The sequence below is a fragment of the Boleophthalmus pectinirostris genome, unplaced genomic scaffold (assembly GCF_026225935.1).
Source record: "Boleophthalmus pectinirostris isolate CB_2022bp ecotype Guang Dong unplaced genomic scaffold, ASM2622593v1 HiC_scaffold_7, whole genome shotgun sequence".
Taxonomy (NCBI): Eukaryota; Metazoa; Chordata; class Actinopteri; order Gobiiformes; family Gobiidae; genus Boleophthalmus; species Boleophthalmus pectinirostris.
The window spans coordinates 18963870-18982086 of record NW_026571473.1 but is presented as its reverse complement, the minus strand read 5'-3'; the positions used below and the strand labels follow the sequence as shown (position 1 = coordinate 18982086).

General features: G+C 38.5%; 1 protein-coding gene across 3 annotated transcripts; it reads right to left on the bottom strand.

The window, feature by feature from the left end:
- Positions 1–122: 122 nt before the first annotated feature.
- Positions 123–18087, bottom strand: fyco1a (FYVE and coiled-coil domain autophagy adaptor 1a). 3 transcript variants are annotated; one of them, XM_020933175.2, is made up of 18 exons: positions 18018–18087; positions 17263–17373; positions 16774–16880; positions 16538–16663; positions 13657–13763; positions 13413–13556; positions 13229–13319; positions 10036–12465; positions 9859–9951; positions 9437–9555; positions 9122–9289; positions 8537–8689; positions 8215–8456; positions 7985–8123; positions 7527–7619; positions 7239–7449; positions 1153–1262; positions 123–1059 (listed from the first exon to the last, which is right to left on the bottom strand). In XM_020933175.2, the coding sequence occupies exons 2-18, from the start codon at positions 17321–17323 to the stop codon at positions 984–986; spliced, it is 4470 nt and encodes a 1489-aa protein (XP_020788834.2). In that variant the 5' UTR covers positions 17324–17373; positions 18018–18087; the 3' UTR covers positions 123–983. The 3 variants fall into 3 exon arrangements, with proteins under 3 accessions (XP_020788834.2, XP_055020626.1, XP_055020627.1); XM_055164651.1 differs by lacking the exon at positions 18018–18087 and adding an exon at positions 17653–17932; XM_055164652.1 differs by lacking the exon at positions 9859–9951.
- Between the last annotated feature and the right edge of the window lie 130 nt (positions 18088–18217).

Below are 18217 nucleotides of genomic sequence, written 5' to 3'. Positions count from 1 at the left end.
ATATATATATATACACATATATATATACACACTCAAGTCACTCAAGTTCAACGCATACACCGCACTGTGTCGCCCAAACTTCACAAATGCGCCACTGAAGAAAAACATCAACATTCACAAAAACAGCAGGATTTCTCTCTTTATTTATAAGCAAAGAAACAGACACATGGTTGGAAGAGACTCTTGATTAAAAAAAAAAAAAAAATAGAAATACAATCCAAACCTAAATATATATATCCTTCATTGAGTAGTGTTGTGAATAAAGTCTTATTGCTGTGCAAGAATGCTTCAGAAAAACAACTATTTTTAAAACTTACTTCAGTATCTTTATAAAAGTAATTATTAGGTCAAAATATTGTGAGACCATGTGTTCAAATGCCTGTAAAGACTAGTTAAATAATTAATAACTGCAAAAGTATGCCCAAACTAATGTGTCTGGCCACTAATTATGCAAAAATACACAAAATATGACTCACTGGTGATTACATTAAAGGCACTTTAGAGAGTGAATGAGAACAGACATGTTGTACATGTACAGACATTCTCCGAACTTAGGCAGCACACTGCATCTGAAAGTGCATTTACTTACACATGTCACTAATTACTATTCTAATAAATAGGAAGTATGCAAAAAAGTTGAATTTAATAATTAACCCACTTTCTTAAAACGTCTAATTTTGAAGTGACCACTATTTCACAGGGTAAAATAAGTTATAACACCACCTGTCTTACAGGTGAGGAAAACACAAAAACATGCTTACTAAAACTTACAACTTACATATTTTCAGTTTCTTGATGACTACAAATAAACCAAGCTCCAAACACTCCCAATTAAAAATGTGTAAACCAACAGCATCATAACGTGAATCATTACAAATGATTAAAATGATATCAGTATTAAGGTATGGCTGATAAAAAAAAGTCTTCTCCTGAGATTTCCCATAAAGTGTATAATGCACTGAGCAGAGAAAAGTCCTGTAGCTTCAGGGAAAGTCACTTCCGTCATAGATTACAGGCTGCTCCATGGTCAGATGATAGAAAACCTTTTTAGAAATAAACCTGTGGGGGATAATTTTTATTAGTGTATTCATAAACCTGCCAGATCAACAATAAATAATAAAATTATGAAAATTCTAATCTGAAATCCAGTACCGAGAAAAGGAGTTGTCAAAGATGAAAGTGTAGAGGCCGGGGTGTCGCACTTTGAGCTGTCCCTGAACAGTCTGTTGATGTGAATTACAGCGAGTGAGAGGAATCAGGACCTGAGAGCAGAACAGAAACAACAGAGTGAAGTGAAACATACTGATGGTTATAAAAACATTCATCAGTCAGAAAGCACACTCTGGGTCTTGGTTTATTTTTACAGTTACTGTAAAAAGAGTTTGGTAAATCACAATGAGGAAATTAAAGTGGGAAGTGTTGGTACTGTTGCAACCCTGATTGTAAAGATGGTCTATCAAGCTGATGGTTAATAACTTTTATTGAACACCTGTATGTGAACATACTGTAAACATACTGTAAGAGCTACAAGAAATTAATTTAACCCTTATAGTGAGTGATATTTACTGCTTTACCTTTTACCGTACTCACCAACATTACATGAATTGCCATTATCTGAAATTATTACACCGTATTTTTTACCTTTTGACAATCTCTACTTGGGTGCTTTATAATTGTGATGCATTTTAATAAACCCCTTTAAACCATTAAATGTGTCTTTTGTCTATGTAAAACACAAAATGACACATTTAATTTGTGTTACATTATATTAACAAACCTCCATCTAATGGGTGAAAAATATACTTCATTAGCAACTTAGCACTATCAAACACTATCAACACTATCATAAGATACAGGATAAACACACTTCACAACATTGATTAACCTTGTTTCTGCATGAACCATTGTTTGATTATTAGCTTTTGTTTGACATTCAACAACTTTCTTGCAAAATAAAATTCAACCTATAATGTATAGTCAGAGACTGGTCCTAGCGACTGGTTACTCAGTCTCTAGGAGCAGAAAGTGTATTGGAGAAAGTCCCTTTCAGTCTTTTCTCCATAACCAATCTTCATTTTCTTACGGGTCCTTCCTTGTCCTTTACTGTGTCCATTAGTTGTGCTAATCTCCATTCACTGCGGGGTAAAACATTTATCCTGACAACATCTCCAACTTTTGAGTTTCTCCTTGAAGTGTGCCAAAGCTGCCTTGTTGCGACATTAGCAAGATATTCTCTTCTACAATGTGACCAAAATTGTTCCACCTGTTGTGTGAATGTCCTCTCCGATTACAACAGCCATTACATCGCACAAGAATGTCCTTAGGAATGCATCATCCATTCTGAAATGATGAAAGTGATGTAGTTGAGCGAAGAACATATTGAATTGTCCTTATTTGTCTTTTCCATAAACATCTTGTATGGCTTGAATGTGGAGTGTGCATAATGAAATCACAATGTTTCTCAAATAAAAATGTGGAAAGTCAGTCTACTTCTTTTAAATATTCCCGCAGCTCATTTTAGCTCCAATAAAGTTGCTTCCTTGATCGCACCTTATTTCTCTTATTGTAAAGAAGCAATGGAGTCCATTAATAAAGGCATCATTCAACATTTCTATGAAGACATGACAAGGAAGTCCATAAAGCTCGTGTACTTTGTGACCTTGTTTTCTATGAAAGGCTCCAACTCAGTCCATTCCACAATATGTGAATGGTGGTGATGATGTACTTTCTGTGGTGGGAGATCAGCTATCTTTTGCTCCTCTGTGCCCCTTTAGTTTAGGACATATTACTCAAATGATGCTACTGCTTCATTTTTCATGATATTGCACTATCTTGTGAAACTTAGCTATTAAGAAACTTGATGATTTCAATTAAGTCAAGAAAGATGCATTTTTCATGCTTCCTCTCACCTTAAGAATTGCATCGTTATCAAGAAAAGCATCAATCTGATGCAGTTTGTGTTTAAGAGGAAGTGCCTTTCCATTTCTGAGCATCTTTATCTCTTCTGCATAAACATTAGCTTGTAGATCCTTAAAAATAACAATTTGGACTTTCTCTCTTTCTGCCGCTCTACAGTGGTATGTTGTCTTGTTTTTCTTTGCCAAGGGAATGAGTCGAGCTATGGATTCAGTGGCTTTGTACCATGATGAAAATGTGATCAGCTTGTCTGACAAGATTGAGTGTTCTGTTTTGAGTGTTCTTTTTGAGCTCTCGATCTCTGAGGGGAATGTCCATTTCAACATCCGCAGCAGAGGCATTTCTTTGTCCCATAGAAACTGTGGTCCTTGATTTGAAAAGATCACTTGCAACAGAACATCTGGGTTTTTATATAAAGGGGAATATCTCCATTGCTGGTGAGGAGCTGTTGAGCCTTATCTTTTGAACTCAAAAACACAAAGGTGTGAATATGGTGTGCTTTGTAATTGATCACCATATTCTATGACCTCACAATCATGAACTTATGATGTATTACTCTTTGTCTTACAGTTTTGACCATTTTTACAGATTTTCAAGTTTTCAAGGAGAGTGGCCATATACAGTCAGTAAGAGTGATCTCTCTTTAAACGGGATTTCATAATGTCCTCTTGGAAAAACAAAAATTCTGTGTCTCAGAAAATTTGAATAGGGTGAAAAAGCTCATCATTGGGAAGTCATGGTGTCACACCTTAACTGAAAACAACTGCAAAGGTTTCGTGAGCTTTTAAATGGTCTCTCAGTCTGGGTCAGTAGGAAACACAATCATGAGGAAGGCTGCTGACTGGTCAGGACACCCTCCACAAGGAGTGTAGGCCCTCAAACCTCAAAACTATCCTGAACTTCTGATAGAAGGGCAAAAGATTAAAAATGTTGATCAAGTAAAATATCTAGGAGTTATTCTGGAACCAAATTTATGTTTTAAAAAGCACATTAAAAAGTTAACAAATAACATAAAATTCAATATGGCCAATTTCAGATACATTTTAAACTCCCTGACCACTAAAGCCTCAGGTGCCTATCTAAATGCAATGATAATGCCACACTTTCTTTACAGCATAACAAATTGGTCACAGGCTTGTAAATCAGTTCTGAGGCCTCTAGAATCATTATATAACAGCACTCTCAAGACCCATGATAAGAAAAGTCGGCTATTCCACCACTGTCATATAAGTTTTGAAAACCTGATAATGTATGCAAATATTTTTTCTGCTGTTTAAGATCATTCATGGTACTGTTGCTCCTCCTCTAAAACAGTTTGTTTCTCTGAGCTCTGAAACCACCTTCCAAGCCACTCGATCCACTGTGCGCGGTGAGTGCAGTATCCCCAAACGTAGGACAGCATTTGGAAACTCAGCCTTTTCATGCACGTCCATTCGTCACTAGAACATGTTACCAACAGAGCTGATCACATGTACAAACTAAGGCACATTCTCACACCTGGCCAAACAGTGGCTCCTCTCAAACCAAACCTGCACCCATAGTGTGGACTGATGAGTGTCTGATGAGCGAAGACAGAGTGATGCTCTTGCGTGAATGAAAGGAATGATGCTTGTGATGAGGATGATGTTAAGATGCTGAGAAAACTGGGAGTAAATGATGAAACAGAATTGTTATGATGTTCTGGATATTACAAAAAAAAAATCTCTTTGTATGTTTGATTTTATGAAGTATAACATCTACCTGCCCAGGGACTACAGGTGGAAATGAGCACTTTCACTATAACCTGATACAATGCATCTCTCCTGTTAAGGTTAATGTATATTGTGCACTGTCCCTGTCTCATTAAATAAATAAACAAAACTCAAATAAGCCACAAAAAGTCATTGCTTAAATGCCACTTGTTCGCAGAGTGCTGTATTCAAGCATATTCATAAAAATAGATGAACCAGCAAAAGAGATGACCGCAGACTTGAGAGGATTCTCAAGCAAAATCCATTCAAGAAATTGGGGAAGGAGTGGACTGAGGCTGGAGTCAGTGCATCAAGAGCCACTACACACAGACGAAGCCTAAATGGGACATGGGATGATGTCAGAGTGTCTTACCTGGGCTGTGGAGAAAAAGAACTGGACTGTGAGGCATAGAGGTGTTCGCCTCTATGCCTCAGTGCATTGATACAGCAGTTCATGCCCAACCAAGTGTTGAGTGCATTGAAATGAACATACTTTTCAGAAGTCTGTTTAAAATATAATTTTATAATAATAAAAAATAAACTCTTGATATTAGAGCCCGACCGATATATCGGTTGACCGATATATTGTAAAGTGACTATATTGGCCGTATATCTGTTACTGAACCTGCATTGATATGTAAAGGAGGCTGTGAATAGACGTGTGAACGATGATACTTGCGCATATAATTAATTACCGCGGCGCGCAGCATTTACAGCTAAAGGCTAATAGCGCTAGTTTTTTTTGCTAGCTAGTAGTGATGGGTCGGTCGCGAACGAAACGGCTCTTAGAGCCGGCTCTTTGAAGCGAACGACGGGAGCCTGATCCTTATTGGGATTGGGAGCCGTGTTTTCGCTTTCTCTCACTTTTTTTCTCTTCACGCCGTGTGCAGACTCGTTGTAGTTTGACAGCGGCAGCGGCTGAAAACGAAACTTTCAGAAATCTGCGTGTGCATAGGATAGAAAAAAACGTGCATATTTGCCTGTAGTTCAGCATAAAATAAATAAACCAGGACTAATCTTGGGCTCGAGAGAGGGAGAGAGATAGAGACCGAGTTCCGACACTCAGTCCTGGTTCAGTTCTGGTTTAGTCCTGTTTTACACATGGTTTAGATCAGTTTTAGTCCTGGTTTAGTATTTTTTCTGTCCTGGTTCAGTTCTGTTTTAGTCCTGGTTGCAACAAAACAATCTGAAGAGCCGCTTAGGACCCAAAAGAGCCAGCTGCTTTTAGTGAACCGAGAAAAAGAGCCGGTTCTCTAAAAAGAACTGGAATACCCATCACTAGTAGCTAGAATGTGATGCAAAAAATGCCAGTAGGCCGACGTACTGTCTGTAAATATGACGTAAAGAGTCAGAATAACAATAAATGTTGCTTAAATAAACCCAATTTAAAATCAACTAGAGCCAAACCTAAGTTTTTTTAAACAATTCAAGATTTACAGTGAATTTTTACATCACTAAATATATCGGTGATTATATCGGCTATCGGCAGCTCCAACTTCCATTATATCGGTTTCATATCGGCCACAACAAAATCCATATCGGTCGGGCTCTACTTGAAATATTTCACTCTGTGAGTCTATATAATATATGGGTTTGACTTTCTGAACTTTTTCATGATATTCTAATTATTTGTGATGGGCTAGTATAATAGCTATGTTTTTAATAAACCCTTTTAAACGATCAAATTTGTCTTTTGTCTATGTAACTAACAGAAACTTTCTCTTTACATGACGTGCGTGCTACTTCTCAGTTATCTAGGTGATAACTTCTTCCTTTTTCTGAAACCTACACCTTCCATCTGGCTGTACAAGACTTTTCAAAATAAAAGCATGGACTATATTATTTGTTATAAACAGATTACAACACTAAAACTAAAATAGCAGTAAATAAAATACTTGAAATAATTTTGGCTACATTTACAGCCCTGACATTTCAAACACTGCATGTAAACCTCTGGTTAGTGAGCAGCTCCAGGCACCAGCTGTTAGATGTTTTCAAAAGACATACAGGTTGTCTCAGAGGGGGGTGTCTATAAAAGCTATATAGAATTATTTAAAACCCTATTCTTCATGTAAACTTTACAATCTCCATGGAAACACGCTGGCAACTCCACCAAACCAAATATTTTCTGGCAATAAAAACCTACAAATAATATCTGCAGGCACTGCTGAGTTTTCCTGAATCTGAGGTGAATGAGCTTTAAAAACAGAGGGGCACTTCTAGACTATCACGCAATGATGAGCCTTTTAAAAATAACAACACTTGTAATGAGCCTCTCAAAGCACTACACTGTAGTCATTATTCATTCACGCCACACTCTGTGCTGAGCTACTATTGTAGCCACAGCTGCCCTGGGGAAGACTAGCAGAAGCATGACTGCCAACGTACACAATTAGCATAGGGCACACTTAGTGAATAACAGAACTTGGTTGGTGGATGATGCTCTAACTTCTGGGCCACTGTTGTCCACGGGGCATGGTCACAAGAGGGATACACATATCATTTTAAGGAATTATACAAACTTCATTTTCCCCATTATGTCATGTTTAAAGATAAACAAATTTACACTTCAAAACTTGTGTATGTCAATACCTTTGATTGTTCTATGGGAGCATCAGTAGATTCTCGGTGGACCACACTAAAGGAAATGCTTTTTGGCTCAGAGGAAAACATCCAGCTGATTGTGGGTCCACAAACGCAGACGGTAACAGTTATCACACTATAGTTGCTTGATTTGATAAATAGCTCCCTGGAACCGCCGCCAAAGTGGGAAATGTCTTCAATGCTGAATGGAATAGCCATCCTGTGATTAGAGCAAAAACAAGTAATTACGTATGTACTATAACACCTACAAAGAGGCCAACAGGTCATCAGACATACGTGATTTCTCCAGATTTGAGCAGATTAATCTCTGAATCTTGAATAGTAGGAATATGTTCCTCTGCATCCTCTGGGGTCGCGTCACCTGTGCTTCTGTAATGTAGAATTTTCAATATAACAATACAAAACAAGTAACATACATATGCATGTTGGAGATAAACTGTGTGTTATGAACTAGTGTACTAGATATTGTTATTTTTACTGAAAACAGAATATTACAATCATACACAATTAATTATATAAGACGCATGATTCTGAATATTACTACTGATATACTTCGTATATTACCACAAAACTTTAGAGAACAAAACCAGTAATGGAAAACATTTTCTCTTCATCTTTTGAAAACTAGACTGATGTTCTTGACCTTTTTGGTGTAAAGCAGTATGGAGAGCCCAGATTTTTCATTTAATTGAACCGAGACAGTTTATCCTCAGAGCTTGAGTGCTTAAACTCACATATTGAGCAGTCTGGGAGCCTGTTCCCCATCCAAAGAGCCTGCTGTGGTTTGAGAGGCAGCATCACTGTCATATACTCTGTGCACTTCATCTTCAGTGATTATGTCAAAGGCTCCGTCATCAGACTTGTTTGTAGGGTCTGAAACAGAGATACATAAATACATTTGTGATCAAATGTCATTTGTCTTTTTTGAGAAAAAAATTAAAGTTGTGTGATTTGCAGCTGTTACCTGTGCCCTTAGGGGTGGATGTAGAGGGGGATGTAGAGGGGGATGCATCAGGACACGGCTCAGGTCCCAGTCCAGGCGAGGGAGTCTGGGGTTCTGAAGCACTGACTTCTGCCTCAGTGACCATCTCCCCCACAGCATTGTGTTGGTTGTAACAGTCTTTACAACAGCGCTCCTTTTTCCCACTTTGTTTTGTCATTGCAAAGTTATTGCTGCAGTAATAGCAAAAAATACGACCACAAAATCTACAGAAAGGTGTATCATTATTCAGAATTACTAGTAATACATATTACACAGTGATTTAAAATATATAATAATATATGACCTGCAGTGATGTTTGCGTAGCCACCAGGTAAACTGTCCCTGGCAGCCGAGGCAGTGAGTGGCCTCTTTATCCATAAGCCACCAGCGCTCCTCTGAACGCAGCTTCTGCTCAAACTCCAGGGCATCTGTCTTTTGCCACAGAGCATCTTTGTCCCTATTAACCACACATTCATAAAGTATTCATGATACACAATGATGTTATGTCATAACATAAACAATTCCTAAGTCGTACAAACCAAATAAAAATTTAACTAAGAAGTGTAGGAAATTGAATGCAAAACAAGACAAGATGTGGAATGGGTCGATGCAATGCTTAACTGATTTTCTCAGTGAGCTGTTAAAAATTCAGTGCACACTCTTCTTCAAATAAGCAGCTCCAAAACCCTATCTCATGTGGTGGTATTTTTCATGTATTATCAAGACCAACAAAAACACTGATGGTCTTGTAGACGTTTAAAGATTGTGGGTTTATATTCTGAGCGTTTCAACTTATATTTTGAGCATTTAACCTACTATTTATATTTTAAACAAGAACAGAAACCCCATGACATTTTGGCTTTTTAAACAAAGACTACGGTAGTCATACCTAATTAGCTCAATAAGCCGCTCCTCCAGAGTGATTTTAGTTCGGTTAAGGTCATCAATCTCAGCAGACATCTTCAATATCTGGGTTTGTTTGTCGACTTCAGCCATCTCCAATTTGAGCTTTAATTCATCACACAGGGCTTGTGCAGTCAAATGGGCATCTTTAGCACTAATAGATGTAGATTAATATTATTATTATTACATTGTTGGGTTATATGCATACAGTCAATCAAAAAACAATCTTTATTGACAAAAATAAATGGAACACTGGGTGCAAAGACAGTTGATAAGCATTTAAAATGTATAAACAGCTTACCTGTGTGCTTCATGTCTAAGTTGCTGTATCTCAGTGTCATTATCGCGAATGGTGGTTTCTGTTTTAGTGATGTGAGCATCTTTCTCCCCTGTTAGCAGCAAATACTGTTCATTCAAAGCCTTGGGAGAAAATACAAAAATATTTATAACAATTGTCCACCATTGCATTTATTTCCTTACCATTACCCATCTAATAGTAAAAAAAAAGCCAAGCCCAGCAAAATTTTTAAATGTCAAAAATTAAAGATATTGAAGAGGCCTTCAGCTATCCTTTCCAGTTATCCTGGCAATATGTTAAGCTTGTGAGCTCCTATAGCTGACTTGGATTGTTTGTACTATATATTAACAAACAAACTTCAATCCTACACATTAGCTTCCTTCAATTTGACTAGATTTTCTTTTTTACCATGCTGGTGAAACTACCTCAAGTTCTGAGACTTGTTTCGCTAAACTGGAGGCATTCTTCTGCTCTTCCTGTAGCTGCATTTTCGCTCTGTTGACTTGTTCTGTTAAACTCTGTAATGAGAAAGTAGCAGTTGTACTTCACAGCGATTTCAGTGGGACAATATCTTTAGGCCATGAGTGAAGCATGTGTCTCACCTTTATTTGTACTTGATGATTCATGCTTTCTGAACTCATTTGAAACTTCACAGCCTCCACCTCCTCCCGGGTGGAGTTTTTCAGACTTTGTACTTGGCTATTGGCTTTCTCCAACTGGTCTTGAAGCTCCTTCATTTGTTTTGGCACTTTCTCCATTTGTGCCAGCTCTTCTTTAAGGATTTTATTTTCTTCTCGCAGTTCATCCATGCATTCCCCAAAGCGCTCTACCTCCTTTTCAAACTCTTCTATCCTTATCTCATCTGTAGCCCATTGCTCCCTGGCTTCCTCCTTTTCAGCATTCAGTTTGCATATCGTCATGCCCATCTCTGCCATCTCTGTGTTCACCCTGTGCAGTCCTTCCCGTGTGTCACTATTTTCTAAAACTAATCGCTCATTTTCATCCTTTAGTGTGGAAACCTCTTCGCGTACAGCAGCTAGTGTGGAGGCCAGCTCAGCACAATTATCCAGTTCCTTGTCCCGTTCTTTGATCAACACTTCCTCCTTCTTTTTGCACTCCACCAGCTCTGCTACATGTTTCTGGTTTAGCTCTTCAATTGTAGCTTTTAGTTTTTCAGTCAGTGTCCTCAGCTCATCTCTCTGGGCCTCGGTCATCTCCAATTGTGCTTGTGACTTTAGTTTTTCCTCTTTGCTTCTTTGCACTTGCACTCTTAAGTCCAATATCTCAGCTTGCAGTCTGGATACTTCCTTAATACTTACATCCAGCTGCCCTTCTACCAAATTAAGTTTATTAGTTACTTCCTGGTTTTGTTTGGCTAGGGCTGTGCTCTTTTCATATTGTGCCTTTTCAATACCTTGTTTTTCAGAAGTGACACGTTCCATCATTTCTGTTTGTTTAGCAATCAATGTCTCTGCATCAGCTTTTTCCTTTTCAAGCTCCTTCTTATTTCTCTCTAATGTTTTAACTTTTTTTACAAGTTCATTGATTTCCTTCTTGTTGCCATCTAACTGTGATTCACTGGTTTGTAGTTGACTTTGCAAAGCCTGCTCCTTCTTACGTGAAGCTTCCAAGTTATATTCTAAATCATTTATCTGCCCATGCACACGCTTCAAATCAGCTTGCATGCAACTGAGAGCAGCTTTTACAGTTTTTTGTTCTTCTTTGAGTGCTTGGTTCTCCTGCTCCAAATGTTTGGCTGTGGACTCTGACATTTTGGCGGCCATGTTTGCATGCTGTAGCTTTTCATCTAGCTCCCGGTTCTCCTCGCGTAACCTTTTTTCCTTCTCATCCACCGTCATCTTAGTGTCGTTCAGTTGACCTCTGAGTTGTTTTTCTGATGCTCTTAAAACAGCCAACTCAGCCTCAAGTTCAGCCCGGTGTCCCGTCATCTCCTTTGCCTGTTCTTCTTTTTTTTTCACTGTAGCGTGTAGTTTCTCATTAAGATCCACTAGATTTCCACACTGTACTTCATATTCCTCGATCTTTGTAGCATGTTCCCTTACATTAATTTCCATGTTGGCAAGGTTAATGGAAAGTTTTTCCTTATCTGTAGTCAGGATTTGATACTTGGTTTGCAGCCCTTGTAGTGCATTAATGCTGGTAATTACCTCTTCACCTTTACTCTCAAGTTGCTCTTTGAGTTCACTATTTTCTTTTTCAACTTTCTCTCTCATCCTCTTCATGTCATTTTCTTGTTTTTCTATCATTTTTTGGAGGTCCAAAAGTTGCATCTGTAAATTACTTGTCTCCTTCTCTTTTAAAGTTAAGGCTCCGTGTAGCTTATCCATAGCACATCTTTGTTGTTCCAGTTTAGCATCCAATTTTGCTTTGGACATAGCTACCTCTTCTCGTTTTGTTTCTTCATCTTTTACTGTAATTGTTTTTAGCTTTAGCTCCTCTTCTAATCTTTCATTCAGTCTTTTCTTCTCCTCCATCTCAGCTATAGCATCCATCTTCTCTTTCTCTGCTTCTTTTAACTTGTCAAGCAATTCATGCATCTTTTGTGCTGAGTCAAAGAAGCTTGCAGCCTGGTGTCCTTTTTCATTTAAAATCCCATCTAACTTGGCTAAAAGCTCTATGTTCTTGGATTCAGCTGCGGATAATTTCTCCTGAAGCTGGTTGTGTTCTGCTTCCCGAGCCATTTCCACATTCCTGACAGCTTCAATTTCTCTGGACAGGGTCTCCTCTCTTCCCCGCAGATTTCTGAGTTCGACTTGCTGGTGCTCCTGGGCAGTTAGGGATATGTCCAACTGTCTCTGGAGATCCTCTACCACCCCTCTTAGTTCAACCTCTTGCTCTGCCATTTGCTGGACTTTGTTTAAGAGTTCTCGCATCTTCAGTTCAGACTGGTCAAGTTCAAGGCGGAGGTCATCGATAGTGCTGGCATCCTCACTGCATGGAGGTAGTGACTCATTGAGTTCATTGAGTAAACCATGACCAAAGTCAACGCTACAAGAGAAATCGCCTGGTTGCTACAAAACAAGAAGAGAGAATTACTGACGCTTTTCATAAAAATAGGTAAATACTTCAATAACTACCAGTTTAATACTGTTAGTAAAGCATGAACAAAGAATTAAGTAATTATGAACAAATAGATAGGGTTCTATATTTTACAAAATTGACTCTTGTGAGTTTAAATGTTATAATGTTGTTACCTCATCAAAAACATACTTGGGTTTTGTTGTGTTTTGTTTTATTCACAGGTTTCCTAGTGTATTAAACTGTCTGCATTCTCAAAGCTCAAAATGCTCTGTCCCTCCTTGTGATGTTATGTAGTGTTAGTTTTCAAGTTAACAGCTGCCTTTTACCCTTAGTTCTTTAGAGATGGGCAATTCCAGGACTGAAATCATCCAAATGAAGGTGTATGGAGTTTAAAAACGCAGTGGAGCACTTGACATCCACATGACATTACAAGGTGGAACAGAGTGTTTTCTGTTTGAGAGAAGAACTCAGCCTAAATATACAGGGTTTATATGTTAAACATGTGTGAATTAAACAAAACACAACTCCAGGCATGTTTATAACAGATCACAAAATAGCGAATATGGGCCCTTTAAGAGTGACACATCTTAGTATCTATTTAATTAATGCCCTAATTCAAAATAATCGTTACGCCTTTAGTAAGTAGTCACTGCATGAATCAGTCTCAGTAAACCATTTGTTTTTTATGAATTCTTCATGCTTTATTACAGTGAATTAATGTAGAGTTATTATAACGTGGTACCAAAAATGTACCTGGGAGTAGTTGCTCGCCAAACTATTAATGCTGGAGCTGCGACTTGGTGGTTTCCATGTATGGCTGGGAGAGTTTGCATTGAGAGCTCTCCTAATTATAAAAAATATATATTATTATTATTACTTCATTTATTCCTCAAAACATAACAAAATAGATAACTTAGATAACTTATTTTTTTGGTACCTGGCAAAAGTGGGCCAGGCGGCATCAAGGTCGTGACCCCTGGAGGCTACATCAAACTGCACGTCATTGAGTTCATACAGGTGGTTGATGATGTCGCCACTGAGCTGAGCTTTCAGGAAGGGACTTCGTGAATAGTACCAGTCACTGTAAGGAAAAAAAGAAAGGACAGAGAATTGTAGCCATAGATTGGTGGACAAGCTATGGAGGCACTGAGCCACAAAAACAAAGTAGTTATAATATGTACCTTGTCACTCTCTGGTTCATTAAACATTGTTGCAGAGTGTCAGCCAGCCGTTGGTGTACAAGAGAGTAGCGAATAAAAGCACGTCCCTTTCCCAGAGATGTTTTTATCTGTTGACCAAATAAATAAGGTAAATGAATTAGAGCCCGACCGATATATCGGTTGGCCGATATTATCGGCTGATATGGACAACTTTAGGCCCTATGCTGATAGGGGCCGATATTTCACGTGGGCATGTTATACCTCGTTATAAAGCTTAGACTCTCTACATTCTAGAGCCCGACCGATATATCGGTTGGCCGATATTATCGGCCGAATTGAGCACCTGGAAGCATATCGGCTATCGGCCGATATACTTGCTGATAGGGGCCGATATTTCACGTGGGCATGTTATACGTCGTTATAAAGTTTAGACTCTCTACATTATGTTCATTTAATCCAATTTACAGTCAGATAAATGTCAAAATATGTGGCTCCGCATCAGTATTTATCTGCGGAGTCATTTGTCTGTGTGAGAGTCACGTGCGTTTGTTTACATCCGCAGACACAGATCCAAACACTGGGATTATTTTCTTTTTACGGACAATCGGTTTGAGTCTGGATTAAAAGGACATTTATTAGTGCAGACTTGTGATATGAGGAGAAGCCTGTGTGAGCGGTGAGTGTTGGAAATATGTCGACTTTGAAGCAAGTTTTTGGTTAGCGGTTAGCTGCTGTAGCTCCCACACATAAATAGGCCGTTTTCTATTGGTCTATTGTAAAGTGACTATATTGGCCATATATTTGTTACTGGACCTGCATTGATATTTAAATGAGCTGTGAATAGACGTGTGAATGATGAAATTTGCGCATATAATTAATTACCGCGGCACGCAGCATTTACGGCTAAAGGCTAATAGCAATTGTTTATTTACTCGCTAGCAGTGATGGGTCGTTCGCGAACGAAGCGGCTCTTAGATCCGGCTCTTTGAAGCGAACGACGGGAGCCTGATCCTTATTGGGAGCCGTGTTTTCTCTTTCTCTCACTTTTTTCTCTTCATGCGGCGTGCAGACTCGTGGTAGTTTGACAGCGGCAGCGGCTAAAAACGAAACTTTCAAAACTCTGCGTGTGCATAGTGTAAAAAAAAACTTGCAAAAATATATTCAGCATAAAATAAATAAACCAGGACTAATCTTGGGGTCGAGAGAGGGAGAGAAATAGAGACCGAGTCCCGACACTCAGTCCTGGTTAAATTCTGGTTTAGTTCTGTTTTGCACATAGTTTAGATCTGTTATAGTCCTGGTTTAGTGCTTTTCCAGTGCTGGTTCAGTTCTGGTTTAGTCCTGCTTTAGACCTGCCTTAGACCTGCTTTAGTCCTATGACATTTCATGTAAAGAGGCAGAATAACAATAAATGTTGCCTAAATAAACCCAGTTTAAAATCCACAAGAGCCAAACCTGTTTTTTTTTTTAAATAATTCAAGATTTACAGTGAATTTTTACATCACTAAATATATCGGTGATTATATCGGCTATCGGCAGCTCCAACTATCATTATATCGGTATCATATCGGCCACAACAAAATCCATATCGGTCGGGCTCTACTACATTCTGTTCATTTAATCCAATTTACAGACAGATAAATGTCCTAATATGTGGCTCCACGTCAGTATTTATCTACGGAGTCATTTGTGTGTGTCCTACTGTCCCTGAACACACCACAGACTCGAGTCACTCACGTGTGTTTGTTTACACCTGCAGACACAGATCCAAACACTGAGATTATTTTCTTTTTACGGACAATCGGTTTGAGTCTGGATTAAAAGGACATTTATTAGTGCAGATTCGTGATGTGAGGAGGAGCCTGTATGAGCGGTGAGTGTTGGAAATATGTCGACTCTGAAGCTAGTTTTTGTCATTTGTTATGGGTTAGCTGCTGTAGCTCCCGCACATAAACAGTTTTCTATTGGTCAGTTCTAAAGTGACTACATTGGCCGTATATTTGCTTCTGGACCTGCACTGATATGTAAATGAGCTGTGAATAGAGGTGTGAATTATGACATTTGCGCATATAATTAATTACCGCGGCGCGCACGTATTTACGGCTAAAGGCTAATAGCGCTACTTTATTTACTAGTTATGGGTCCGTCGCGAACGAAATGACTCTTAGAACCGGCTCTTTGAAGGGAACGACGGGAGCCTGATCCTTATTGGGAGCCGTGTTTTCTCTTTCTCTCACTTTTTTTCTCTTCACGCCGCTTGCAGATTCGTGGTTTGACAGCGGCAGCGGCTAAATTTGCGTGAACGTAGGATTAAAAAAAATAAAAATTTAAAAAACGAGCATATTTGACTGTAGTTATCATAAAATAAATAAGTCCCGGTTTAGTCCTTTTTCAGTCCTGGTTTAGACCTGGTTCAGTCCTGAGTCAGTCCTGCTTTAGACGTGCTTTAGTCCTGCTTGCAACAAAACAATCTGAAGAGCCACTTGGGAGCCAAAAGAACCAGCAACTTCTAGTGAGCCAAGCCAAAAGAGCCGGTTCTCTAAAAAGAACTGGAATACCCATCACTAGTGTCTAGAATGTGATGCAAAAATGCCATTAAGCCAACCTACTGTCTGTAAATATGATGTAAAGAGGCAGAATAACAATAAATGTTGCCTAAATAAACCCAATTTAAAATCCACCAGAGCCAAACCTAAGTTTTTTTAAACAATTCAACATTTACAGTGAATTTTTACATCACTAAATATATCGGCGATTATATCGGCTATCGGCAGCTCCAACTCCCATTATATTGGTTTCATATCGGCCACAGCAAAATCCATATCGGTCGGGCTCTAAAATGAATATACATTCTGGAAAAAATAAATATACAAATAAAAATTGTATTGCATATTTTACTTACTTCACTGATTGATTTGACAAAGCGGATCCCATCATTAGCTCCTTTAATTTTGGCCAGACAGTCAACAAAGTAATCCCAATAATCTTTCTTTGTGCCAAGAAGTGTGGTTTTTTCCTTCTGGCCAAACTAAACAACGAAAAGAGTTTTCAGATATAACTAAAAATACATTTACAATGAAATATAATATTTTCATATGTTTAAAGGTCAGTTGTTTAAAAAAGACAAGCTAAATGTACCTGTAAGAGGTATTCCAGTTTGTAGGAGAACTTGTGGAGGTTGGTGCTGTCATCTGTAACTGGCTCCCCAATTTCCCTGTATTCCTTGGCTAATTCAGCAACAGAATCTGAAAACAGAGTGGCACAGTGAGATTATAACTGAACACTGCTAACTACAGAAAACAAATGAAACACATGACTGAATGTCATACGACAAACTTTTAGTTAAATTCATTGCGTCATTAAAAACAGACTCATTTCCAAATGCACATTCAAACAGATACCAACATACCACTACTCTTCTTTTACAATGCAGGTGTCCCATATAGTCCACCGTAAAAAAAAAAAACTGGAAGGGCACCTCCTAACTCTTTCTTGCATGACACATGTGAAAATTCAGCAAGATTTCATCCCTCCCGAACTAGGACTAGGACCTCTCCTAGCTCCTACACTGATTATTATGGACTTTGTGGCATGGACAGTCAACACGCACTCATAAGGTTAGCTCACCATGCAGATCTCGGATAATCCTCTGGATTTGGCTCTCCCCAGCTGTAGCCCCTGAAGCCATCCTCACACTTCAGTCTGTAGTGACCAGGGGGTCAAAGAGTGACATCCAGTCTGTTGAATCAGAAGAAATCATTATCAAACAGGGACAAAACAGGCTACACTGAGGGTTCAGTGTCATTTCAGTAGAGCTACAGTGATGGGCAATGTCTCCTTTTCTTTAGAAACATGTATATACTGTCAATAACACATGTTTTGCTGTTTTGTACGATGTGTTCCAGCAGCTAAAATATCTCTGCAAGTTGTCAGCAAATAACTGTAACTAAAGTAAATAAAACAAAATATTGGGTTATTGCAGTATAATAAGCAATTTGGCTAAACAAAAGAAATTACCTCGCAAAAAAGTGTCAAGGTTTTAGTTTCCAGTAACGAGGCTATTGTTTGGCAGACAGCTGCATTCGCCTTAAATTGAGAAAAAAACGTACAGAGGATGTTGTTGAAGTATTGATCTTCCATTATCGCTAAATGCTAAAATATCCACTGACATGTCCGTAATAAAAACCTAACGACCAAACTTTCACTTCTTACTTTGTGCCTTCTGGTGTTATGAACGACATTAGCATTATAACAAAGGTTTCGAATGGGAGTAGTCAATACTTATAAGTGTTCCAATACACAAAGAGAGTTTTTGCACGCAAAGACTAAGTTTAATAATAAATATATTACGAAAAGACAAGGAAATACAAATGGAGACATACTTTTTACGGGTAAATCCATAACAATCCAAGACATTTGATAGCGCCATCAAACTTGCTGATCCAGTTTCAGTGTGCTGTCCAATCAGAGGGCGACATATAGATTATGGACCAATGAGATTCAAGAATGTGGGTGGGACTTTGAAACTAGATAGTTTGGTTGGAATGTGGAGTAAACACTGGTATCATGTGATCAGCAATGA

Excerpts from the sequence above, each read along its gene's own strand:
- fyco1a (XM_020933175.2), bottom strand. The coding sequence starts at position 17,323 with ATGGCTTCAGGGGCTACAGCTGGGGAGAGCCAAATCCAGAGGATTATC. Across the intron at positions 9,952-10,035 it reads ATCATCAAGTACAAATAAAG|AGTTTAACAGAACAAGTCAA; the intron begins GTGAGACACATG and ends TTCTCATTACAG. Across the intron at positions 9,290-9,436 it reads CTTAGACATGAAGCACACAG|TGCTAAAGATGCCCATTTGA; the intron begins GTAAGCTGTTTA and ends TACATCTATTAG.